This window comes from Labrus bergylta, chromosome 19 (assembly GCF_963930695.1).
Source record: "Labrus bergylta chromosome 19, fLabBer1.1, whole genome shotgun sequence".
NCBI lineage: Eukaryota > Metazoa > Chordata > Actinopteri > Labriformes > Labridae > Labrus > Labrus bergylta.
Genome location: NC_089213.1, coordinates 9779259 through 9805916, shown reverse-complemented (window position 1 = coordinate 9805916; position 26658 = coordinate 9779259). Strand labels below are relative to the sequence as shown.

Sequence of the window (26658 nt, the reverse complement as noted above, 5' to 3'; positions counted from 1 at the left end):
TCCTGGGTTAATCTTTGTCTGTGTGTCAAGTCAAATCCTGAATCCAGAATGAAACGTTTCCCTGCCACTAAAAGGAGATTTATTTTTCTTCAAAGAAACAACTTACGGCTCAAGAGTTTATGGCGAACGATCACTGGGACACTTTTTGTCAGAATGACTTTACTAATTCAACAGTTTCAAAATGTATGCACATGGATGTACCTTACCCCGCTTCGTTTAAGTCATATGCACCTTAACTCACCCTCTAAATGTCATCGGTGTAAAACACAAGCGGTCCGGTTTGGTTCAGTACAGTTTGGTACAATTTGGTGAGGTAAACCCTGAACTTGCTTGTGTTTCCAGAGCCAGCGTGCCCTTATTTGGTAAGCAGAGTGTAAACCAGAAGCTGCATCAGCTCTGTAATAGTGTGACATCACAGCAGCCCATCACAGTGAAGCCAGCTATTAATTAAGTTAAACGCTTGGCTCCCCAACAGAAGGGTACCAAAAAAGTAGGACGGTACGGAGCCCTTATTTTGGTTCCCCAATTTTTGAAGGTGGAAACGCCAATAAATGGGTTCCATACAGAACCGAACTGAAACGGACCGGTTGGTGGAAATGGGGCTATACAGGCTCCAATATCGATGTTTTTTTGGGAATGTAGACAATTCAAACGCTTCTGGAAAGCGGTACACGCTCTGACTGTCAGGGTTACAGAGCTTCAACACCAGTGCTTTACCTTTATCAGCACAGAATTGGACAGGACTTTGGATCCCATATCTGCAAAGAGAATTTCTATCATATTTTAGAAAGCAAAGAAATGTATCCTGCTCAACTGAAACCAGCAAAGACCTCCAACATTCAATCGGTTCAAACAAATCCTCAACGACACTTTACCTCTGGAACAGGGGACGTATAACTAAAGGGAGAAAAGAGACATCTTTATGACAACGTGGAAGCCTTCATAGACGTCTGACTAGTAGTAGTAGTAATTTATTTCGGTCAGCATTTACAGTTTTCCATTAGGAAATGTATAAAAAATTGTAGAATAAAAATACAAAAATTGACAAAGGCATGTGCATTCAAGAGAAGGCAAGAAGAAAATGTTGACCGAAAAGGTGTAGGCTGAAGCTTTAGCTTATTATACCTACCCTTATCTTACTATTTTAGGCACTACTAGTTTCTCTACACTACAAACCCAGGAGAGCTTGATGTGCCTTGGCCATATGCAGAGATGAAAAAAAAAGTGCTACATGAAATGTGACTGAAGGAAGAACTTTTATTTATTTCATGGTTCTGTTGGTTTTACTTTAATTTAGCTGTTAGTATAATGTCTTCTTTGTCTTTATTATCTGTTCTTTTCTTTTCCTTGCTCGTATTATTACGACTCTTTTATTTTCTATTTTTGTCTGTTAAATGTAAAATGTTGTAAAAGAAATAAAGAAACAATGGAAAATAAATGAATAAAGAAATGCTTTATATACACACAAGAAATGTGGGGCGATGGTAGCCTAGTGGTTAGTGTACGGAGGCTATGCTGCCCTACAAAGGCAAAAGACCTTAATTTGCCAGAGTGTAGAACTGAGAAAAATGACAAAAGTATTTTTGCTGTCCAGCCAAATGAGTTGCAGGCAGAATATTGGAAATGTGGCAATTCTTTGTCTTTTTAATGAGGTTATTAATGTTCATAAAAATCTTTCAATCCCACTTGGAGGCTATGGTCCTCCAAAGAAATGAATAAAGAAATGCTTTATATACACACAAGAAAGCATAAACGTGTAGCCTAGTGGTTAGTGTACGGAGGCTATGGTCCTCCAAGTGGGCAGCCCGGGTTCAGATCCGACCCAACCTGTGGCTACCTTCCTGTGTGTCATTCCCCACTCTCTCTCTCGCCCCTGTTTCTGACTCTATCCACTGTCTTAACTCTAGAATAAAGGAATTAAAATTCCCCAAATAATTCTCAGCAAAATAGCATACAACTCTAATGTTCTGTGAGGCAACAAAGGCTGAAATGGTTTAAAGAATAAGACGATCACAGAGAGTGATGTGTAACTCTCGTGTTGTTCTCAATGATCAAACCTCCAACACACAACGTTTAGCTCTGTGGTTAGAGCCACACTTTAAATAACAGCATCTGAACAGCTTTACGCTAAGTGAATGTGACTTCTCTGGCTCAGGTGATCAAAATGACGACTTGATGCAGAAGTGTCCAGTTTAAGAATCGTTTCAGGGGCTTTTCCATCACTGGCACCCTTTTGTTACAATCTGCATTGTGGTGCGACGTACGGCCAACACATTGAGATCTGCAGGCGAGGAGAGTCAAAGGTACTGAGTACCGGCCCAAAAAGCTAACACCTGGGATAGAATGTAATAACCTGAGATATGAACATGGACGCAGTTATTACTCCAGAGTCAGATCAGCGTGTAAAAGGAACAGAATATAACAATCAGCCAACATATGACGAGTGTGCAAAGTAACTGTCTTAATCTGTCTCTGTGAGTAGGAGCGCATTTAGTTTTGTTTTTCAAATCTGTACCTGTAATCTTTAACTGAGAAGGAAGTGTGCCCTTTACACTTAAATGAATGTGCCTTAAGTGATTAATGTGCTCCAGTACTTTCGTTGGCTCCTCTCTGAGAGAAGGAGTCCATTTAATTATTTTGAACTTAATTTGTCTTACTGTCATATTTCTCTTTCATTGCTCTGAATGTTCCTCTAACCCTGTAAATAACTTTGATTTGCTCTGAGTGTGAATAATGCTTTAAAAAGTCGCCTTGCCTTTATCATTCATAAAAATGTACACAAGGTGAAAGGTTACACAACGTATGTGTGCTACTATTTGTTTTTTTTGTACTAAAATGTTATTCGGAATACACACAAACAAATATGTAGTTTAATTGAAAATGTACCATCGATCACACGCTCATGTAAAAGTGCAGCTATTGAGTCTCAAACATAACATTGATCCTAGTTTCCTTTAAATGATATGTAATGAATAAATGTATTTGGTGTAACAGACCACAACACTTAAACTAAGAGCACATCAAATAAAATAAAAACTATAAATGGTATTTGTGGTACTAAACTCAAGGGGGGAAAAACAGCTTAAATAAAAAGTCAAAGCACTTTCAGGTTGATCCAGCTCCATCCACCTCACTCCTACCTGAGGCCAGTGTCTCTTCTGTGCACTCAGTGGTGCGATGTGTGTGCGTGTGTGTGTGTGTGTGTGTGTGTGTGTGTGTCAGGCATGCAGAAGCGCAGTGATGGAGTAGTCCTCACTGAGGTGTAAATGAAGGCTGGGGGGGTCAGGGGGCCACAGGCAAACAGTAATGAAGCAGCAATGTGACCTGCAGCTGGCAGGGCCGTTACAGCAGAGAGCAAAGGTCTCCTCATGAAAGGCTGACATCTCTGAAAAGCTCCACTTTACTGCCTCTACACAGAACATCTCTGGGTTATCTTAAAAAAAACACAACACACAGAAACTCTGACACGTTTGATATATTCATTGGCATTCAGTATTTATTTTTATTTATAGCAGAATGTATTTTGTATCACCATAGTAACAAATCATTTACTGTAAGCCAAACTGATATTAGTCCTTTTAAGCAGATGTATGCTTTCATTATTATTGTTTCTTTGTATTTAAAGTCTATAAATTAAAATGATCAAACATAATCATACAAAAAAAATGTAGGAAAAATGTTTAAATATTAAATATTATTATCGGCACATTGATGTTTCAGAAGTACTTTTTTTAGTACCATCATGTAGTGGAGGTCATTCTATAAACGTGGATACTTTTATGTATGGGTTGTGTCTAAATAAAGGCATTAACAGCCCAAATGGATGTATGGAGGCTGTAGTCCTCCAAGCGGGCGGCCCCGGTTCAAATCCAGCCTTTGGCTCCTTTCCCGCATGTCATTCCCCACTCTCTCTCCCTGATTTACAACTCTATCCACTGTCCTATCTCTCCATTAAAGGCACAGAAATCCCAAAAACAAATATAAAAAAAAAAAAAAAAAAAAACATCTAGTAATAGTCGAGTAATTGAGGAACATTCTCAGAGCTTCTCTGACAAGGAGGGGACACAAAAACATTCATCTTATTGAGGAGGTGTGGTTGACCCTGCTGCTAGGTGTGATACATTTATCAGAAGCTGTGATTGGTTGATCACCAAAGTTCAGGAGAAAAAGTTGCTCTGTTAATGATAATGGACATAGACGGACAGCGAAATCGATCATAGAATGTAATGCTTTATGCGCCTCATGAGGCCGGATACCGAAGTGGCGTTATACTGACAAAACACTACAGTGTGGTTCAACATATATTCACAACATCCAATAAAGAGCAAATAAGAACATACAAGGGACTCAAGGCGAAAACAGAAGATATACTGAAGCAGAGGAAATGGCACCTGTCGAGTCATCCCACCCTCGTTCTCGAGAATGAATATTTCACACGGCAGCTCACCCAAACTTCATGCAGCGAAATCACCGGCGGTGCTCGTTAAATCATGGTGAAAAATTCTGCTTGTTGTGTTCACACATGCAGCTCACCCTTGAAAGTTTCACAGGAACTTTCAGGAGTTTTTGTGCACGTGTGAACAAAACCAAAACAAGCAGACACACACAGTCACGGACACACTTGGGTCAGGGGAAGTAAATTCAACTTTGCATGAATATGATCCTCTTACAGTCAACTAATCGGTCTAAAGGAATAGATAAGTGCTTAGGAGAGGAAAGAATATGTTTTTTCAGGATTCATTTTTTTGTGTTTACATTTCAGTATCAGATTCTGTGTGCAGCATCTTGAGTTTCTGCACTGTAATCAAACTGAGTTTCATTAAATGTCTCACTTTACTTTCCAAATATATATGAAGACATTTTAATAAAATAACAATAGGGATTATTTTGATGTAAGCCAGAACCAAATTAAACCTTTACCATTAAAGGTGCACTATGTAGATTTGGTGAAATTTGAAAGTTGGAGAAGTGAAACAATTCTATGCTATATTTTCTGAACTGAATACACAAACTTTATTCAAAGTAAAAAAATAGGTCCCTGGAACACTGCTTGGATCTAAAAAGCTAGCAGGAGAGTTACTGTTTCACCGTTGCAGCCCCCCGCTATAACTTCTCACGTAGCACTTTAATCTCCAAACAGTGTCACAGGGACCAAGTTTTCCTCTGAGGACAATTTGTGTATAGAGTTATGAACATACAGAATCTGTACACCAAAACTCCATACTGCACCTTTAATGAAACCTGTGACTCAACAGTCATAAGATTAAGTGACTGTATCGTTAAGGCATCTTTAATTAAAGCAAGTGTTAATACTGTAGGATTGAAATGAAAACATCATATAATGTTATTAGTAATCAACAAAAACAGGAAAGAAGTTGGGCTTTTGTGTTAGGAGTGTGTGTGTGTGTGTGTGTGTGTGTGTGTGTGTGTGTGTGTGTGTGTGTGTGTGTGTGTGTGTGTGTGTGAGTGTGTGTATGCCAGTTTATGAGGAGTGGTATAGACTTGGATTGGAGGATGTTTGCTGATAGTCTTTGCTCAGTCTGGAGTTATAAACAGGTCCTGCTGGGCCCAAAGCCATCTCTTCCCTCTCACTCCTATATGTGTGTGTGTGTGTGTGTGTGTGTGTGTGTGTGTGTGTGTGTGTGTGTGTGTGTGTGTGTGTGTGTGTGTGTGCGCGTGTGTGTGCGCATGTGTGTTGATCTGAGGACCCTGAGCTGACTGAAGTCTTTGTCCTCCATGATGGCTGATCTGCTCTGCACACCTCAGCCTGCAGCCCATGTTGGCCTTCACTAATTGACAATTGGAGTTTGACTTTGCACAGAGCGGTCCTCCTCTCCTCCTCTGGAAGTGTGTGTAACAAATACGCTTTACAGAGTGTGCCCAACACCCAGGTGTGGAGGACCGACCACTATAAACAACAGATGCAGATATTGAGCTGGGTTGCCTCATTGTGACTCCAGTCAGAGGTTTTACTTATAAAACGTTTTGGTGTCAACAAAATACTGTTTCCTTATTTTCTGGAGACAGAGATGAGGTTTATGAATCACAGACATGAATAATGAATAATTCCAGGAAGAACATGAATCGATGAAAGATCTGTGTTTTATTTCAAGATTTTTGGTCATTTCACAGACAGAGATGGTCTCAGCCTCCTGTTCTATCTTTGTCCTGGTGCACCCTCACGTATCTCTCGTCCACTTCCAGGAATTAGCCACCGAGCAGCCTTATTGAAGAAGACAGAAGGGCGAAGCGGCCTCCGCAAACAGCCCCCGATTATGACGATGAGTCACATTGTGAAGGGGCTTGCGGCTGATTTACGAGGGGGCCGCTGCCAAAAAACAAGTTGTCAAGTCTGGAACAGCGAGTCAGGGAGGTGTGTTTGCAGACCGCCCCCTCGTCCGCCCGAAAAGCCCAACCCCGTCCTCTGATGTCTGTGTGTCTTCGTTAATGAAGAAATTCTGGTACCTTGGTGAGACATTGCTCTCAGCTGAGCAGACTCTGCCTCCTCGGTGCCCTCAACCCCTGCACTGTCATACGGCCGCCCCACCCTGCCGCAATCCCATCAGGCCTCTGGCTTCAGCTTCTTTTCGCAGTGGATGGAAATACTGGAAGTTGAGCTGGCCGAAACTTTTTAATCCAACATATTTTCAGTACGCTATGATAAAACCTGTGTGTACAGACGGCGTGGCAATTTCAAAACAATTTGTGAAATGGTTAAGTGATTTGCCACAAATCAGATTTGAAAATATTTTCCAAGGCCTCAAACTGAGCCCCGGCCTCGTTGAAGAAGGCTGTGAAGGACAAATTTGAGACCCAAATGTGTACATTTTCTTCACCTCGCCCATTTTTTTTTTACAGTAAGTTTTGCCAGGCCGAGGCACCAGACTCTCTGTCTAACTCTAAATATTTTCCTCTTCCCTTAGTGCCTAATTTTAAACACATTATACACAAGAATGGAAACGTCTGGTACTGCCAGAAAGACAAAATGCCTCAGTAAATAAGCCAACATTTGAAGACAACTTGAGCCAGAAGCTGAAAACAAGAACATGCTGGAAATACGATAGTTTGAAAATGTTCTTATCTGGTTAAGAACAGGCTGTACTTATTCAATGGCAGCATTATTTCAGATATATGAGTGTTTTTTTGTTTTTAAATGCTCTCACAGATTCCTTCATCCTCGACAAACAACTTGCAGAAGTCTAAAAGTAGCTCAAGGTTTTAATTACTCAGGCTTTACTCACTTTTGGATAAAGAGTGTCAGAAATTTGGGTTTTTGCTTAAAGAAAAACTACCTTCTCTAAATTCTGAAAACTGAAAATGAATGCTCACAGGTAATATTCAGTCTGTATTCTCAGGTCACAACACGTGTGGCAGGGAGCTTCTATAGCATCAACCTGTCTATGACACAGATTTGAACATTTTGCAGTTTATTCTATCCACCAGTTTACCTCACAGCCTAAAACAATCTGGGTTCAAACTTTCAGACTGACTCTCTGTCTTTGCAAAGAAACAACAACAAACCGCTGTCCCCATGAGACAGATGTGCGAGCAGTGTTTTTGAACTACATGAGCAATTTCACACATTAACAGGACTTGCTAGCCAGCATAAGCTAATGTATGTTTCCTCCGGTCGCCACAGTGATGGTGACAGCGTCTCACCATCCTGACAGGCCAGACCAGTTAGCTGTGGACAGTCACACAAGCACAGAAGACTTGTAAGCAAACTGGTCCTCACTGAAGTAACATTTAGCAGCCGTGCATGATATCCAGTGTGGTCTGAGTGAGAAAGTGTCTTTCCCTCATTGGTAGCAGCATGTTGATTATCCTCCCGCTTTAGACGACATGTCGACAACTGCATCCGTACAAGTCACATATTGTAGCATTTAAGAGTTAAATACTGTGCGTATGTCTAAAGTTTAATGTGGTGTTTAGAGCTAGCCTGTTTGATTTAATAAAAGACTATATCAAAGTAGTAGTAAAAAGTAAAAAAAAAAAACTTTATCAATGTAGTCTACAAACTTAATATTTTAAATAATCTAATCTTACACATTTAAGTATGTTTGCAGCTGTTGGGGGGGACGGCAGTTTGTGTAAAAAAAAAACAACTACCGTTTGCATTTGCAGCTGTTTGCTGTCTGATACATTTCCTTAAGTAATGTGTGAGACAAGTTTGGAAATTAGGCATCGAGGGACTGGACAGCTGCTCTACTCTACTTCTTTTTTCTTTTTTTTTTAAAGATTTATTTTTGGGCTTTTTGCCTTTTTTTTTGAAAGGAGAGTGGATTGAGTAGAAAACAAGGTGGGGGGGGGGGGGGTGACATGCGGGAAAGGAGCAACAGGTCGGATTTGAACCAGGGTAGCCCGCTTGGAGCACTTCAGCCTCTGTACATGGGGCGCAACCTAACCGCGAGGGCACTCTCTTTTCTCCCTTTTTATTTCTCATTTTACCTTCATTGTTTCCCCCCTGAAATCACCAAGTTGCGTATATGTATGTGTAAACCTATAGTGGCAGCTGATTCTGATTCTGGAGCTGCCCTTTGCTAACGTCTACAGGCTGCAGGTATTACATGCTACAGTCATAACACACCCCTTTGTAGTTCAGGAAGTGGAGCAGGTTGTCATATATAGCCATTTCTCTCTCCTTAATAGCCTAAGTCATAATGTTTCATAAATGCTCATTAGATCAAGATCAGTTCAAAATGATATTTGAGAGATAACAAGGATTATCACAAAGGACCATTGAACAGGAAGAAGAATAAATCTATCTTGTTTGCTTTATTGGCCCTGGACAGCTGGTTACCTGACAGCTGCGTTAAGGTTACTTACTACCACACTTCTACCACACACTTTTACACACTACACTGTCATATATGTAGAATTCACTTGATAATTTAAGTTAGGTACAGTTTACTACATATTTTCTTCTCTTCTTAGTTATCTTTTGGGAATTAAAAAAAACTTCAATCAAAGGTAATTTATTTGATTTCCCTGTGGAGATCAGCTTTCTAGTTCAGCAGATAATAAGGACTCTGTGGGTTCTCATAGTACATTAACTCTACAGGAGAATACACACTCCACAGTAAGGAGAACACTGCTCCCTAGTGGTCTGAAATGTTTTCTCCAGCTTGTGCATGTTGCATTTGACATTTTCTTCTGATTTCAGTCATACAAACAACTATGTTATGTATGAAAACTTTACAACAGATGTGTATAAAAATGTACATCCTTCATCAGCTCACCATCAGTATGGTGCATTTTATCTGCCTGGTGACAGCTCAGACACTTTAAAGGAGACATATTATGAAAAATCCACTTTTAGTGTTTTTGAACTTATATTTGGGTAACCTGAGTGTCTACCGACCCACAAAATGTGAAATAAATCCATCCAGTCCTTTTTTTGTTGTCTGCATAAGTCTTACAACACAGAGAAAAATGCTCCCTTTCAAATGTGCTCTCCTTGTGATGTCACAGTGGGATTTTGGTTTAAAAAAATCCCCTCCCCTCCCCTGGTATCTTCACCCATGGACTCCACCCCCAACCTACAAAAAAACTTTTGCACAGGTCTGCCATTTTTATTCTCGCTAGCGACGGAGTGATGTCTACAGGGAAAACTCAGAGGGGGCTCATTGCATTTAAAGAGACACACACACCAAAACGGAGCGTTCTGAGAGAGCTGGTTTATACAGGGTCACAAACCTCCTCTGGTGCTTGATTCATTTTGACCAAAGCACAGCACAGATGTTTCATTTAGACCACAGGGGACTGTTTGAAAAGGTGTAAAAGGGGGATAATATGTCCCCTTTAAGGCATGCTGCCCACTACAGTTACAGCTTTTGATAGACGTTTTATATCTATCGATAACTACAGAAGCCCAAAGCGGACAAACAACATTTATATGATCTTGTATTTATCTTGTTGTCTCGGGACAATGTTGGCTGTTTTCTTGAGATTCTAAGAGACAGCTGAAATGAAAGTCTCTATATTTTAAATTTAACTACTTTTGTATGTATTTTAACAATAATGGATAAAACATGAATTTATAAATCATTAAAAAATTTTACTTGGTTATGGAAGACATCTCGCGACCCGAGTAGAGTCTGGAGAAGACTCAGACCTGGTCCACTGATACATTTGAAAATTTTGTGCGGTATTTTTTTAAACTAGTATTTGCGCTATTGAAATCACAAAAGCTTTTGAATGTCCATGTAAAGGTGGGCGTGGCCGTTTTTCCACCAAGGAGTGTTTTTTTTTTCCAAAACAAATGTTTGCCATGGAAAAACCCCTAGTTTGACCCTCACAAGCTACTTTAGGCAGAGGTTAACATTTTAAAAGTTTCACCAATTAGGTTCCAGGTAACCCAACTTTGAGCAGCTCTCATGGAGTTCCCTACAGGAGCTTTAAATCTTTGTATGTGTTCATGAACACATTTCTTGGTAAGGAATTTTTAGTAGAAAGCTCGTTCTAATTGTTGGCCACTGGCCAGATGTGATCAGGTGTGAATCCATGGCTGAGTTCTTTGAGTCTGAGAGCTGGTAGAATCCATACTCCTGGCCTTCAACTCGAATGATTACAGTGTGAACTAAGAATTAAAGTAAGCAGGAAGAAGTTCAGGAGTTTTTACTGCTTGCTACCATTTTCCATTAGAAGATGTGCCGACGCTGCACTCCATCAAAAACCAGTCATGCATTGAATCATTTTGAATTTAAATTTCTTTATTTAAAAAAAATCCAGACACAACTTTAAATATCCAGACAACATGCAAAAGGAGAACGTGGGCCTAACTGTCATATACACGTTTTCATGAAGAAAGAACAAAAAGAACTGAAACATGAACCTTTACTCTTAAGACACATCAGTCATTTAAACCACGTCCAGTATGAAGAGAACAGATGAAGGGGGGGGTTTGTCGGTGCCTGTCGATTACCTGATATGATTTACATTAATCGTTATGTGAGGCAGGAGTGTCTCAGCTGAATTTGGCTTTTGAGAAATCCATCTCTGGGTGCTGAGCCATGAACCTGCAGAAAGGACGAGCAAGAAGAATTAATGACAACAAAGTAAACTTAGGTACGTTATATCTTTCAGATTATATTTTCCAACTGCATCTTGATTAAAAGAAAACTCATTCCCATAGTCAGTTGGGATCCGCCCCCCTGCGACCCCAAAAACGATACCAGTATAAACAACCATGTCATAATCATGCTCCTATTGCAAAAATATTTATTAGACCTTGGTCCTAGAATGACTAATTAATCACTGCATTACAACAACATACATTTATAAACCAGTTTGTTCTGGCGATATTCGTTCCATTTGTTTTTAGGCGCCCTAAACCACTCAGCCAACAGCGCCCCATCTGGTTTGAGTTGATTCAAACTCTTCTCTTCCTCAGGATTGTTGATATTTTCTGGCTGGCCCCACACTAAAGACATTTTCTCAAGCCTGAGCTACAGCACCTCCTTGTGGCCAAAAGATGAAATTGTAAATGCTTAAAGCAGGATTCCCTACCCATCCTGTTTCATTATTCCAAACATTTAAAACTCTAATAACTTTCTCTGCATGTTTTCAGACCAACGTTGACACAAAAGTACAGACATCTGGACATGTATTAGGTATGAATCAGCCAACCTGATTTAATTTATGGGATTGTCAACCCTGGGACAACTTGGACATTTACTAATTTTGGCCGATACATTATGGACAAAAAAATTGCACAATGCCTTATAGAGTAAAACATCACAGCCTGAAGACTCACCTGTAACCACAAACATACCAGCACTTCAACTATTTCTTACATAAATTGAATTTGAAAAAGTCTAGATCAGTTCACTCGTGTATTTTAGCCTCTCACATAAAAAAAGAGATGCTAAATTGGTTGCAAAAGTAATAAAATTAAATCAAACATTTTAACCATATCTATGCTGCATTGCTTATTCGCTGTCTCCATGGAAACAGCAAGACAAGCTGGATGTTTGTTTTGTTGTGATTTTATTGGCTACATTTTCGATAAGTTTAAAGATATATCGATTATTTCACAGTTATTAAGCTATCAGGGTAAAGCAGCTGTGCAGCCTGCGACAGAAGTCGACACAGCTCTGCATATGAATGATCGTTTAAGCCGCGGGCCACTTCCTGTCTTGCTTTTGACGACATCAAGCTCACTCTGGGAAGAATTGAAACTGGGCTGGCTTCACCCATCCACACGACACGAACAACACTGTTTGCTTAATATTTACTCTCTTAAGAAATTCCTGAGTTTCATATTTCACACAAAGAATAAAAGTAATAGTCTGGAGACACAATTCTCGTCATCCTTCTTTCCCTTTTTCAAATAGTTATCCTGACATGCACATTATATTAAATTACATTACCTCTGATGTCATATTGGACAGGGAACATGTTAGCCAGACATAATGTGAAGTTTGCGCCACACTATAAGAGCAGCTACCTACAACAAGTCACCACTACAGCTGCATTGTTTCACCCTCAAAGATCTTTAGAGGCAGCTTTAACAAGCTCAAAGAGGAAGCAGAGGTCAACAGAACAGCAGACATGTCTCCTCTGCTCTGAACGGAGAGCTGCAGAGGAAGACGACAAGTCATTAACTACCAGCAGTGATGAAAGAGCGACATTCAGATCCGTCTCACAGCTCTGACGTCAGCCCACATCCAGGTCTTATCTGAGTCAACTACTGTCTGTGTAATATTTAATGTGATGCGTCACGGACCGACCACTGGCTCAGAGCAGGGAGGAGGAAACTGTTGGTGTTGTGTTTGTGTACTGAACCTGAACAGGGACAGGTTGTAGCAGTTCTGTAATATGTAAATGAAAACTAAACACTGGTGATTTATGTTTAACCGCTTCGCTGTGATGGGGTTACTATAAACTTCATGGCTGACCATTTTTCTTTAAATAGAGCTCCAGTGACTCCATTTCTGTTCGTTTTACTGCACTATAAAATGTAGCGGCAAAGAACAGGATGCAAGTTTGAGATCCCAAACAAAACTAGTCATCATATTTTTGTATGCATTTGTCTGAACTGTCAAAATGAGTGCCTACATTACCCATAATGCAAGCCCAGGTCCAACAGCTTTGTTAGAGATTTGAGAGGTATGCGAGTAGTGACAATTGAAGCCTTGTGCGGGGCAACATAGTTCTTCTGATCTTAATATCTGTCTACCCACCAACATGTTTTGTTGATATTTAATTGCCATTCAAAATGAGTCAAATAATGCCAAAATAACATCATGGTACAGTTTTTAAAAAAGTAACGTTCATGCTCTGTCAGGTCTGTTCAGTATGGAAGACGATGAGGGCCAGGCATGAGAAATAAATAATAAGAGGAATGGATTGCACATAATCACAGAATGGGACACCAACATTACGCAGCTGCAGAATCAATATGAATGTACGAAGACGTAATGACTACAGTGCTGTTGTGGAATTGCAGTCTGAAAAGTGCTTTAGTGGGGGAGCAGAGTCTGCTTTGGAGAGTTCCCAATGAAATGACAAAGATGTCAGCTGACAGAGTGAAAGGTCTGCTCGATGTTTCATGGATCGACATGTGTATTTTGGACAGTGAGAAACTTACTTTTTTAGAATGTCTTGCTTCTTTTGCTCTTCAGACGTTGGCAGGCCCATAGATTTCTGCCTCTGGTCATACATCATCTTCTCCACCATACCACGCGTCTCTCCATCCAGGTCTGAAAGCTAATCGGCCGGGGGAAAAACACACAGTGAGGAAAAGGCGGGAGCTGATATATATACATACAGCACACAGAGAACCTCGGAAGGCCTGACACTTTCCATCCTTTACCTTTGAGTTCTCTGGACAGACTTTCTTGGTGTTGATTTCAGGATCTGTGGTGACGATCTTGTTCCACCACTCCATCTTATTAATCTGAAAGTAAAGAAAACAAATAGGTTACAGTGAATACGTATCTCTATATTAATCACAATCTATACACAATTTGACAATAATGCCAGTTTGAGGGGTTATCTCGATAATAATGCAACCCAGAATAAACTGACGGCTCATCAATGTTGACTTGTTCTTACTTTTTCCAGGTGCACTGTGACAACTTTGCCGTCGTCAAGGAGCCAGGAGCTCTCTTCCACCTTCACCTCGTTGCACAGCTGGCCTTCGATAACCGGAGGATGACCCTTCAGGCCCACCTTGATGGTGCGCCGCTGGATGTCCACGACCACATCTCTGCCCTTAATACGGAACGTCACATCGAAAGGTACCACCAGCTGTTTGAGGGGGAGAAAATGGTTCATGCAAATTAGACTCTGTTTTTCAAATACAAATTCAAAGTACAAAAATGAACGAGGACCCAGAGGCTGAATCACCAAGTGTTGCCGTCTGACTCAAACACATCAGTTCATTTTGAGCGTGTAAAGACACCAATGGAAACCCAGTTGATGATGAGGGATACACTGATGCAACAGGTTAAATATCATTTATATTTTGTTGGATATGGGTTCTGTTGACAAACATCAGCCTATCTGCAAATAATGTGACAGGCACCACTGTCATTAGTTGACGTTTATCTGTTGTGTCGCATCAGATAAAGGAGGGTGAATACTGGTCTTATATTTGGCAAGTGACCAGAGGCACAACTACGAGTTGATTCTGATGATGCTCTGTACCTGCTGGAACAGCTAGCTGTTTGCTAACAAGTTCACCACGTCGACTTAAAAGTGGAAGGAAGACAACAGAGCTGCCTCCCTTTAGATCCAATCTAAAGCCTTCTGTGCAGTGCAGTGTGTCACCGACTCATCAGAGTCAGAGAGACATCAGAGAGATATTAAAAAGTTCAGACTCTGAGGACTTAAAACCTGGATGTTTATGTCACTCCTGGCAGAGTGGGACCTCAACAGGGAAAGACAGAGAAGGAGAGAAAGAGGTGGAGCCGCTGACTGTTTCCAAGCAACAGTAAACATTTCAGCACTGAGCTTAATGTTAGCCAGCGTGCGATTCTTGACAAAAGAAGAACAGGTGTTATCTCTGCCCCGGATCCGGTTCCTTACTAACCAACATGTCATCTTACAAGATCATGTGGTACATCTCTCCATCTAGCACTCACCATTAGTAATATCCTCTCAGAGAGATGTGCCATTATTTTTCCTATCTCAGTTTGTGCATGTTTCAGAATACAATTCTCCCTACTACTATTATTATTATTATTATTATTATTATTATTAGGCAGCAACATTTGACAAAATGCTGAGTCGTGTAAAACCCTGTCCTTACACTTTTTTGCAGGCAAACACAGGTTTAAGGGAAATATTCACAGTGGAAAAGCAATACCCTGTTTCCTACACAGCTGCAGAAGCATGACATGTAGAATTTTGGATTCTACATAAAGCAGACCGTGCAATCCATTCTGTAAGCAAGTTCCCTTCCTGATGTTTAAATGAAGCAAACACTATTGATGAAACATTGGGAAACATTAGTAGTTGGTGAGGATCTGATAGGTGAAGCCTGGCCAGGGTGTTTGAATGAAACTGGCTGCCTAAGTAGCAATGTGATTAAAATAAACACATACCAAGAGGCTTAGTGGATGATGCAATACAACTCAGGGTTGTTCACAATAAAATATTAATTCATAGTGTGATCGTGAAGTCAAATGGCACTCACATCGACTTCAGACAGAGACTGTGTCCACTTGTAGTTGGGCAGGTCAGCTCCGTTCCCTGCGTTAGGCTTCAGTTTATCTTTGTCCTTCGCATCCTCCTCTCCCTCCGACTCGGACTGACGAAACAAAATTAAAAAAAATCAGCATGACAGCAGAACCAGATCTGACGATAAATCAACACCAAAGTCTTTAACCAACATGCCACTCACCCCCTTTCCTTCCTCTGCTTTTTCAGACACTTTTTCTGCATTCGTTGTTGCATTCACCACTTTCTCCTCGTCCTTCTTCTTCTAAGATATGTATCAAATATATAAACGTTACACTGGTAATCATCTGCAGCAAGCCACAAATGTGACAAAGCATCAAAGCTCAGAGATATAACCTTGTCGAGTTCAGACTGAAGTTTCTCCGCTTCTTCTTCGGTCAGCTCCTGAATTCTCGGACCGTCGTCGTTCTTCTTTTTCCTCTCTCCCTCCGCCAGCTTGGCCGCTCTCTCGGCTTTCTCCTTCTTCTCCTTCTCCTGTTTCATCTGCTTCTCCTTGTGCGCCTTCAGTGCAAGTTTGTTGTGATGGGCAAAGGCATCTTTGACGAGCTGGAAAAAGGAAGAGAGCGATGACGGTTAAGTCCAACGTGCCGCTTTGGCCACTGCTCTGAACGCACGACGAAAGTGGCACCGCTCACCTTCTCAGGAGCATCTGAATCACCGCCGGTGAAGAAATCAGTTTTCCGGCGAAGGAAGCTGAAAAATGTGTTGACTAACTGTAGAGAGAAATATGGGATGTAACAAAGTCTGTCCAAACAATTAGAAAACAACTTATCAAGCTTATAAAAGCTTCCTATTTGCTTCTGCAAAGCCAAAAAAAGCTGAAGTAAAATTGAAAGTAAATGGCATATGAATATATTTTCCCTACATCACACATTATTATTATTATTATTATTTAACCCACGAGCCTTTCTGACAGCAATGTGCCTCGTGACGTGAAGAATCCGGGATCTTAATGCTACATTCAAATGTCCAATTAGATAATAAATATTCATAACATCTTCTTTAATAAGCAAATAGACCACACAACTGGGTCTTAAAGTAAAATAAATAATATGTTTTTGGGCTATTAATCACTTAAATAATAATAATAAACAGCGATAATTTAGTCTATCTGTTATAACAACATCAAAAAGAAGCACATGATTTCTCTGCATGCTTACACAGGTGTGCCAACTATCCTAAAGGCTTCCTACGTTAGCTTCAGCATTAGCATGGTAGCTCCAGCACACTTAGTTATCACCTCCTGTATTCCTCCTTCGTGTTGTTGCGCCATAACGAGCAGCATGCCGTCGTACTTCTCTTCGTCGTCGCCCATCTTGGGTGAGTTATGAAAAAAACGGTTGAGTAAACTTGGGATTGAGAAATGACCGAAATGTCAAGCACACAGTGGAGTCAGTGCGGCAATGTGTGGAGGCCCGCGGTTGTGCAAAATCACTTCCTGAAAACAAACTCCGCCCACTGCTACGCCTTCTCGCTGGTTGACCAATTAGAAGAGTAGATGGGAAATGACAGCCGAAATGGCCAATCAGTTGAGATAATTACTTTACGGGAGGGACTGAGGTGCGCAGAGAGAATGAGAATTTTCTAGAGCAGTGGTTCCCAAAGTGAGGGGTCCCTAAACCCACTGTGGGGGGGTCGCGAGATTCCTTTCAAAAACATATAAAAATGGAAAAATGGTTTAAAATTGGATATTTCACCCATTCATTTGAAAATACAGTAGGTAAAAAAAAAAAGTAGTTTCTTACAATAAATTACAAAAATAATATGATGGTGTTTGGGGTATTGTTTGCTGTTTTAATGCCAGTGTTTTGACCTAGTGCGTCAAATGTGGGGTCCCAAGTATCTATCACCGTCATAATGGGGGTCGCAAGGTCGCAAGGTCGCAAGCTGAACATTTTTTGAACCCCTGTTCTAGAGAGAGAGAAAAAAACAATAGTTTATTGGTAATATTTTTGTTATAGCCTACCTCTTCTATTACCTCTAAGACATAACGTAAGTAAAACGCTTTATAGTTTTAAGTGTCCCTGTGATCCGAAAGCCAATGTGTGTTTGATAATTATAATATTCATACATTGGCAGGAAAAAAAACTTTGGCATGATGTTGTTAGTCAAACGTAAGCTATTAAAATTATCTTTTGACATATAATGGCCACATATGAGCTTTTTTTTCTTCAACTTATTTTTACCTATTAAACAAAAACATTCAGGCCATCAGCCACAGTCTGGTCACAGAGCTCTTCTTCAAGTCAGTCATTGGAGACACAATTATGATACATAATCATACATTGTACAAGTGTTACAATATAAACATTTAACTAATATGTCAGTCGTAAAGAGTGCTTAAGATGCTAAATAAACTGGATAATACATTATTCAGATATGTAACAGATGACATAATTTACACTGAAAATATCTTGTGAGCGAACAAAAGTGTTGGGCGAACCTGAAACAGCTACAGGTGAAACGCATTGTTTGCTCACAATAACATACAGTAAAGTTATTTTCAGTGTGCCACAGTTTTGATTTACTTTTCATGGCATATTCATGTAACCATGCGCAGCAGAGAAGATGTTTAGGCTGTGCACGGGGTACCATGTTGGCCATTTAGATTAGACTTAATTTACACATTCTATCAACTTCTACATGAAGATATTGTTTTAAGAATTGTGTGACTTCTCTAAAATCCTTATCAATAATTGTGAATGAATGATTTTTCCATTTAATGTGTCCAAATGGGACACTTTAAAGCAGCATTGCCTCACCTTAAAAAAATCTTGACTCCCTCATGTTGTCACATGTTGCAAAAAAACAAAAAAACAAAAAAACAAAAACAAGCAAAAACTTTCTTCTTTTAGTTTCACATCATTTACTGGATTGTGTTTTACAATGACAAATCAGTTTAAGGATGTAGCATGGTTAAATTAAGAACCCCGGCAAGTCAACACAAGTATAAAGTATGTTATCTTGATGTAGAGCCAAAGAACTGCCCTTGGAATTTAGAAAATCTAACGCGCAGAGAAAACAACATTGCTATACCTCAGCAGACAGTCACACCATTAAATCAAATATTAAGTGTATGTATGTTTAAAGTTAGCTGGTAATATGACAGAGACAAAGTCATTATCATTTACTTAATAGTTCAGGTGTATTTTGGGTTTCTGGTGGAAACCAGAGCAACCAGTTTCACACCATTTCATTATAACCATTCTGCGGTTGAAGCCAAATTCCAGACACACTTTAAACACACTGTGGTGTATTGTCATATTAATTATCTCAGTCCATATTAGTTCAAATTAAAACATAGACTCTGCTTTATACTTTGACTTGAAACAGTGTATAAACTGAAGGAATAACTATTGGGTCAATAATCTAATGCTGATAAGAAGAACACAGAGCTGGGTCAGCTGGTTTAATTCCCAACAGCACCCAGGAGCAAACACAGCGAGTGTGTTGGTATGAAAACACACGAGTCAGTTTGTGATGATGTCCCTGAAAGAATAAGAACCTGCAGCACACGTCCGCTATCATAGCATTATTTAATAAAAGCAAAGACTTACAGACAGGAGGAAAGCATAGGAAATTAACCATAATGCATCACACACCCAGTTCATTTAAAACGTTAGAGCTGGCTGCTTGAGACGAGCTTCATGTGACGAGACTAATCAAAATCAGCTTTGCAAAGAAATTGCACTTCTCATATAAAATTCACAAAAGAAAAAAAATGATTCACAAGACCAAAAAAAACCCCTCAACTTCCACTCAAAAACATTTTTTATCAGGGATAAAAAAAATATATATACATATATTCATTTATTTTGTTGCAAAAAGAAAGTGCTGTCATAGCCGTTTGTATAGAAGCTAACTCTAACAGACGGTTCAACGTTAGCATTAACACGGTTAACAGAACTCTAAGAACAACAACTCGTGGCCAGGAAATATCCCGGTGTGCAACTCCTTAAAAAAAAAAAAAAAACACAACATTTTTATTTTTGTAATTTGGATAACTAAATATGGCGTGTTGACCAACATGTTCTAAGATATGTTTTGTGCCAGTCTATCAGAATCAGAAACCTACATGCTATTTGGCTTTGTTTTAAATCATTCTATGCCACTTGAAGTATTTATTTGGTAGGTTGTGTAAAATGTACATAAAAACAAATATGATGATTTACATTAAACCCCCATATTTACTTAAAAAAGCAAAAAGACACTGAGCACTGATAACACACTGGATGGTGCCTCTCCTCTTTAGCCCTTAGGATGCTGGGGTAATTATTTCCAAACGTACAGAACTTTTGCACTTCTCATGTCTGTCTGTTCTAAATGACCTCATTGAAGCCTTTCACAACTTTCCCAATCTTCTGTAGCCACAGTCCAAACTTTTTTTTGAAATGTGTTGTTTGCATAAAATCTGACAAGGGAATAAAAGTTCCCCAGAATCAATGACATGTCACTTTCAACCTTTGATATGTTGTCTTTATGCTATTTTTAATCAAATCTGGAGAGTCAATGTTTTACAAAGGAGGTGGTAGAATTACTAACTATGGGATATGTAATCGTGAAATCTAAGCACTTAAATCTAGTTAAAATCACACATTTTGACATTAAAGCTATAGTGACGATCAGATAATGAAATGTGCCAAACACGTTTTTATTCTATTTTACAGAACTAAATCCACATGTCCTTTCAGAACAACAGCTAATGGTCTGAACAGGTCAGGTTTCATGAGCATAACTTCAAGGACGAGGGGACGGTTAATCATGTTCAAATATCTGCCAGCAGGGCAAGCCTTCAATCAAGCTATCCTTCAAACATTATACACTCCTACATTATATTTATCAACTATAAATATCTACACACAGATCCCTGAGTTCACTTAAGTCCTTCAGATAATGTGAATATTTCACATTTTCTTTCCCCCACAGCAGAGCCACACTGAGAGAGCGTGGCTCAGCTAGAGACTCCTGTGCAAGGTTTTCCTCTTCCCGTACGTGACCTTGTAGACACAGCGAGACAAACAACTCAAGCAGAGGAGGCCAAGTGTGGCGCAGGAATCATGTTCTCACTGAGGTCTGAAGAAGTGGCACACCTGAAGAAGTAGTCCCTGTGTGAGCGGAGGAGTAGGCTGTAGGAGAACTGGAAGTGTGGCCTATGAGAACAAAATGAAAACACAATTCATCAGAGGTGACTTGACATTAACTCTGCCAGACCTGGAACAAGCTATCACTTCCCACTGCTGAGCTACTTTGGTTTTAAAAGAGATATTAAAAGTAAATGGAAAAAAATGGAAATATGAGGAAAACATTTACTTTCAGTCTTAGAACACAAAATGTTTGCTTTCTGTTACAGAGCACGTCACATTGGATTATGGTAAATGGACTCGAGCTTGTAACACTTTTATAGTCTTTTTACACCGCAGGCCACACCTACACATTCACACACTGCTGGCTGCTGCTGTGTAAAGTGACGAATCCCATTCATAAACACTCATGCACCGCAGATGAAGGGAGCAAGTTGGGGTTAAGAGTCAAGGACACTTCAGACATGTTGCTGCACGAGCTGGGGATTGAACCCCCAGTCTTCCGGTTGAGAGACGACCGACTCTACCAACTGAGCCACAGCCGCTCCAAGTCCTATGTTCGATGTGTAACATCTTTCTTCTCCTCAGCATTGCCGGACCTCTTTTTAAGATATTTTTTGGGGCCTTTATTGGATAGGACAGATGAAGAGAGACAGGACACATTGGGAGGAGAGAGTGTTGGGATGACATAAAGCAAAGGGCTGAGGCCAGATTCGAACCCACGGTTGCTGCGGCGAGGACTAAAGCATCTGCACATGGCGCCTTCGACATAACCACTAGACTATCCTGCACCTTTCTGACCTCATTTTTTTAAATATATAGAAAATGTATTGTTCAATCAAGTCACTGGATACATGTATGTGACACTCAAAATACGAGTTGGCCTCATTTAAGAATCCCATATAACATGTTTATTACATTTACGAGGAATTCAAAACATTTTTTCGCTTTCACCATTTCTCCCCACGTTTAAAACTAAATTTATAACCCCGCAGACCCGTCATACAATGTGTTTAGAAAACAAAGACAGTGTAGGGAGCCAGGTGAAATTTGTAAAATCTGTGCAAAACACATGCCTATGAAAAGAGCAACAATTCAAATTTGAGCTCTCACTTAGCACATCTAATCTGGCCCGCTATATTGTTTTGATTGTGACTTTTATTCATTTTCTTGGCAAGTATATATTATTATTATATTATAATAAAATTATTATACATTATTATGTATTTGTATATGGGGGTCCAGGGTTTGATTAAAAACACTGGCCCTACCGCCTTTAAGTAATACGTTGTTTTTTAGCCAACAAATATAACATAGCGGGAGGTGGCTCCATTTGTCCAAAAAGCGTTTTAACTTCATACTGCTTACCTGTGGCAGCTCCTGAGACTGAGCAGCTATGTGGCATCAAATTGACTCCTGTTTATTATTGTTACCATGACAATAAAAGTCAGCTTGCTTTGTTTTTCCATGCACATTTCAAACTCGGAAAACGCAGCAGCATACATCTGAACTTGGACTCGTATACCCTTTATGTTACTGGTGAATCGTCTGCCATGAGAGTCGGATTTGGTGCATGAACTTTTTAAAAAGTGCAGTCCTTGAATTTGTGCGCACATTTTTGAGACAGGTTTCAGGAAGCAGAACATGACATAAAAACACAACCCAAAAATCCAAGATGTCTGACGACGGAACACAGACTGACCAGTTTTTGCCTTTACTCCAGTGTAGACACAGCGAGACAATTGAATGATGCACAGAGACAAATGAGTGGTAAAGAACATTTTTGCAAGCAGTAAACAGTATGAAGTAGCTTCACTACATGCACAAACTTTGCAACGGTCCATCCTGTTCGTGTGATATTAACGTCATCCCCGAATATAATATTTCCTGAATATTACCTGCTGTGATCACACACACACATCAGTTCGCTCTGACTCTGTGAGGACATTTTGCTGGGGGACAGGAAGGAAGAAGGAAGGGTGAAGTCTGAGTGAAAAATGTAGGAGTTTTGTGTGAGAACACTTTAAAGTATTTATAACTTTTATAGGAGTACATCATAAGTTCAGAATCAGTTTGTATTGCCTAGTACATTTGCATTTACAAGAAATTTGACACTGTGTTTTGGTAAGTTCATTTTACGGCTACAGTATGGTTTTAATGTCCTTAAAATGCAGTGTCATTGTTTTGTCAGAAATCCAAGTGGATGTTTAGAGAGTTGATCAGGAAGTGAAACCATGTTTTATGAAAACAAACCCTGGTGTGTACTGCGCCATCGGTAATATGAGGGCAGACATTGTTGGCACTAACATGCATGTTGGATTTCCCCCGGGCTCGCAGCCAAACAAATGTTACAAGGAAGATAAAACTAGATCATGATTCAAAGTCAGTGACTTAACATAAGGAACAAACCAAGTAAATTGCACAACTTACTATTCAAGCTATAATTTCAAATCTTATTTCAATGGAAAAACAAGAATTATGTTGTATGCCTGGGACCATATCCTTAACTCCTGATTCAAACATCCACCATTGTTGAATGAGTGCTGATCCAATATGTCAAACACTTCTAAGGATTTTGGTTTTACACTACAGTTACTATTCTAGAGTATCATCTTTGGGCCAAGGAAATAAATAAATCATAAGGTCCATGTGAACAAAATGTTTTACACCACATTCTATTCCACTTATATCAGTAATCGACCATTACTGCAAAATAAGCCAAAAAGTCAGTAAAGTAGTTGTCACGTTCCCTGTGTTGTTCTCCTACACGGGTTAATTTTATTTTTTTGTATTTTTGATTTTCGAGTCCGCCTGTCTTGTAAACTAAGCACACTTAATTATTATGTAAAGCCGTTATATGTTGTATGACGACGTTATGTAAAAGAGGTGACCGTGCTCAGACCCAGTTAGTCCTGGAGCAGTGTGAGTGCAGGCCAGCAGGGGAATGGGGAGCTGGGGGCATTAGGGCTTAAGTACAATACAGGACAACTTTGTCTAGTGTGACTGAGACATAAATAGAACTCATTCTTATATTTTGTTTTTTAATGTATTACTTTCTCTTTCACTTTATATTTTAATATATTTGAATACCTTACTTTTTGCTTAATGTCATATTTCTTTTAATACTCTTCATTTTCTTAATGTTTTTTTTTTATATCTTTGTAAAGTACTCTGAATCGCTCTATGCAATAATGCTGTTTTCATTTTTTTTTTTTTTTTTTTTGGCCTTTTTATCCGGTAATCAGAGAGTGAGAAAATGGAGAAAGACATGTGGCACAGGAGCCACAGGTTGGATTCAAACCCAGGCGTCCCACATTGAAAACTGTAACCCCTGCACATAGGGCTTGTGAACTAACCGCTAGGCCATTGGCACCCCATTAATAGTGCTCTTAAAATAGATGTACTTTGCTCTGCCTTATAAACCTAAGCATGAGTGCAGATGTGCCATTATTTGCAATGCATACAATCACTACTAGTATCTGACTTTCCTGGGCTGCAAAAACATTTATTTATAAATTGAAGAAGCTTCATCTTTAAAAAAAAAAAAATAAATACATGTTCTGTAAACCTCCCACAACATTAAGATGTTTTTGAACATCAAGCTAGGGCCATAAAAATGAGTTAAGACACCAAATAGTCAGTCTCAGTATTGGGAAAAGAAATGACATCGTTAAGTAAATTGATGTTCCCCCTCCCCTGTCTGTTATGTATAAAAATGACATAATAAAGGAAGTTTTCTTACCTCCATTGTTCCTCCACATATCTCTGGCATGCTGGTCAGAGGAGGTCAGCTCTGATATTTGAATGTTTGGGTTTGATTTGTAGTCATCTGGAGGAAAAGAATGAAAAATGGTAAATGGTTACTCAATGGCTGGAAAGCAGATCTGTGCAAATGGTGACAGATCATTTGGAATGAAGCAGTGAAGAACTCAAACTCACTGTTGTTGCTGAAGGTATAGGAATCGCTCTCCTTCATCGTCTCATTCCCGCTGTCCGACAGCGTCCTCTCTCTCCTGGAGACGGCCGGCTTCCTCCTACTTTTCCGAGTGCTGATGCGGATGATTCCGCGCACAAGCCGACACTCCACCTCCTGCTCGCCCATTTGGTGCTCCTCCGCCAGTGAGTTGATGAGATGGTTGATGGCTTTGCTCTTCCTCAGAAACAAAGAGTCTGACGTGCACCTGGCCAACTCTTCGATCTGATATTCGGAGTACAGCTCCAGCAGCTTCTTGGTGATCAGTGAGTCCACGTCCTCTTCGGCATCATCCCAGTCGTCAAATCTCATGGACTCGTGCAGGGACGGCTGGTTGGGTCGTGTGTAGCTGCTGGGTGGAGAAACATATGACGGAGGTTTCTCTACAGCATCTAAATACACTCTCGGACTGTCAACTTTGACTCCACCTATGCAAACATCCCCCAGCCAGTCTGTTGCATCCTCTTCCTTCTTGTCTTCTGGGTTCACAGCACGGAGGCTGATTCTCTCTGGTTCGTCTGTGGAGCTCTCATTTGGTGCCAGGCACGGAGCAAGGATGGAACGCTCACACACCCTATACAGGCCGCATGTGAGCACGCTGCACACGAAGGTCCTGCAGCTCCTCTGAGAAGCGCACGGATTGCAGGTTTGCGTCGCAGAGGGAGGGTCGGCCGAGCCAGGAATGAAGCCGATGGTCTCAGACTCCTTTCCGTTGGCATCTTTCAGGTGAGCTCTGTGGACCGTCTTCGGCTCTGGGGTCGGGAGCCTGTCTTCCACTGGATCCACACATCGCTCCTCGTAAGACGACCTCTGGCTGCTGCTGCTGCGGCTGGGTCCATGTTTGTGGCTTCCAGCTCCTGAGTTGTGTCTCAGACTGCCAGTGCTGCCGGCTGACATGACTTAATGGCTCAAGAAATCTGAACAAACACGGGAGACAAAGGAGACAACTGAGATGTCACGTAAGACAGTATTTAAAAAAAAAAAAAATCACTAAACAACAAGCTTGTCTTTTATCCAATCTTCCAGGCTAAAACTCAAACCACTTGAAGCCACCTGAGGGCATCGCTCTTCAAGTCTCATGTTGAAACTACTATCCCCAGGTGGCAGGCAACCCAACTGGTTCTAATGAGGATAAGTGCCACACAGGAAATTATGTTTGAAAACTTAAATAGCATATAAAAGCCACCTCTTTTAATAGAGTGAACCAATTATGTACAGTGCCGAAATTAATAAAAAAAACTATTTTAATCTATGATTTAAAATCTAAAATGATGTCTTTACGGGTATAAATATGCTTTGAAACCTTAATACGAGTAAAAATGCCAATGTCTCATAACGAGTCTGGCGTTACGAGCCTAGGGCATCTGTTTAGGTCGAATGAAAGCAGTGTTTATTTTATGCATTTCGATGAAAAACAAACAAAGAAGTGGCATTTTATATGCAGTGTGTCCTTCTTGACTTTCTCCCTAATAATTAGGCTGCATGTTACCGTTTGACACACATGAACTACAGCTCTATTCGTGCTTCAGAAAGTAATTTCACTTTCATGGCGACTCGTCATCGCGGCTCTTTCCTCCATTAGAGGACTTCTGGACTCCTCACTAAAAAACATTACTCACAGTAAACACGGTGAGTCCTCCAACCGGCTCCCGAATAAACACCGTCTTCTTCTCCCGTCATAAAAGACTTCTGTTTAGATCCATTCTGAGCCACTCCTCACATGAATATCGCGCAAAAAATGTCCGTTTCAGGTGAGTTTTAAACCAATTCCGTGTACCTGCGCGTCAAGGTGGAAACACACCTGATGGCAACAAAAACAGGAACACTTCCGGCCATGTCTTAAAAAAATAAAACTTGCAAAATTGCAATTTTAGTTTGGAACTATTACGCACTGTGAATGCGTCCGAATCACGAAAC

The 26658-nt window shown here is 40.2% G+C and overlaps 2 protein-coding genes across 3 annotated transcripts; both read right to left on the bottom strand.

Moving 5' to 3' along the window:
• Nucleotides 1-10691: 10691 nt before the first annotated feature.
• Nucleotides 10692-17128, bottom strand: nudc (nudC nuclear distribution protein). 2 transcript variants are annotated; one of them, XM_020638004.3, is made up of 9 exons: nt 16928-17128; nt 16323-16400; nt 16024-16233; nt 15851-15928; nt 15644-15757; nt 14059-14253; nt 13817-13900; nt 13592-13710; nt 10692-11018 (listed from the first exon to the last, which is right to left on the bottom strand). In XM_020638004.3, exons 1-9 carry the CDS (start codon nt 17000-17002, stop codon nt 10967-10969), a joined length of 1005 nt encoding a protein of 334 aa, XP_020493660.1. In that variant the 5' UTR covers nt 17003-17128; the 3' UTR covers nt 10692-10966. The 2 variants fall into 2 exon arrangements, with proteins under 2 accessions (XP_020493660.1, XP_020493659.1); XM_020638003.3 differs by having other exon boundaries at nt 15851-15931; nt 16928-17127.
• Nucleotides 17129-19204: 2076 nt separating this feature from the next.
• Nucleotides 19205-26561, bottom strand: kdf1b (keratinocyte differentiation factor 1b). Its single transcript, XM_020638006.3, has 4 exons — nt 26361-26561; nt 24708-25658; nt 24511-24597; nt 19205-20837 (listed from the first exon to the last, which is right to left on the bottom strand). Exons 2-4 carry the CDS (start codon nt 25636-25638, stop codon nt 20743-20745), a joined length of 1113 nt encoding a protein of 370 aa, XP_020493662.1. The 5' UTR covers nt 25639-25658; nt 26361-26561; the 3' UTR covers nt 19205-20742.
• Between the last annotated feature and the right edge of the window lie 97 nt (nt 26562-26658).

Bases quoted from the DNA above. Each gene is read 5' to 3' on its own strand.
- nudc (XM_020638003.3), bottom strand. From the start codon at position 17,002: ATGGGCGACGACGAAGAGAAGTACGACGGCATGCTGCTCGTTATGGCG. The intron at 16,234-16,322 runs GTGAGCGGTGCC...TCCTTTTTCCAG, and splicing joins ATTCAGATGCTCCTGAGAAG to CTCGTCAAAGATGCCTTTGC. The intron at 13,901-14,058 runs GTAAGAACAAGT...CTTTACTTTCAG, and splicing joins TCACAGTGCACCTGGAAAAA to ATTAATAAGATGGAGTGGTG.
- kdf1b (XM_020638006.3), bottom strand. From the start codon at position 25,638: ATGTCAGCCGGCAGCACTGGCAGTCTGAGACACAACTCAGGAGCTGGA. The intron at 24,598-24,707 runs GTGAGTTTGAGT...CTTTTCCTCCAG, and splicing joins CTATACCTTCAGCAACAACA to ATGACTACAAATCAAACCCA. The intron at 20,838-24,510 runs GTAAGAAAACTT...TTGTTCTCATAG, and splicing joins TATGTGGAGGAACAATGGAG to GCCACACTTCCAGTTCTCCT.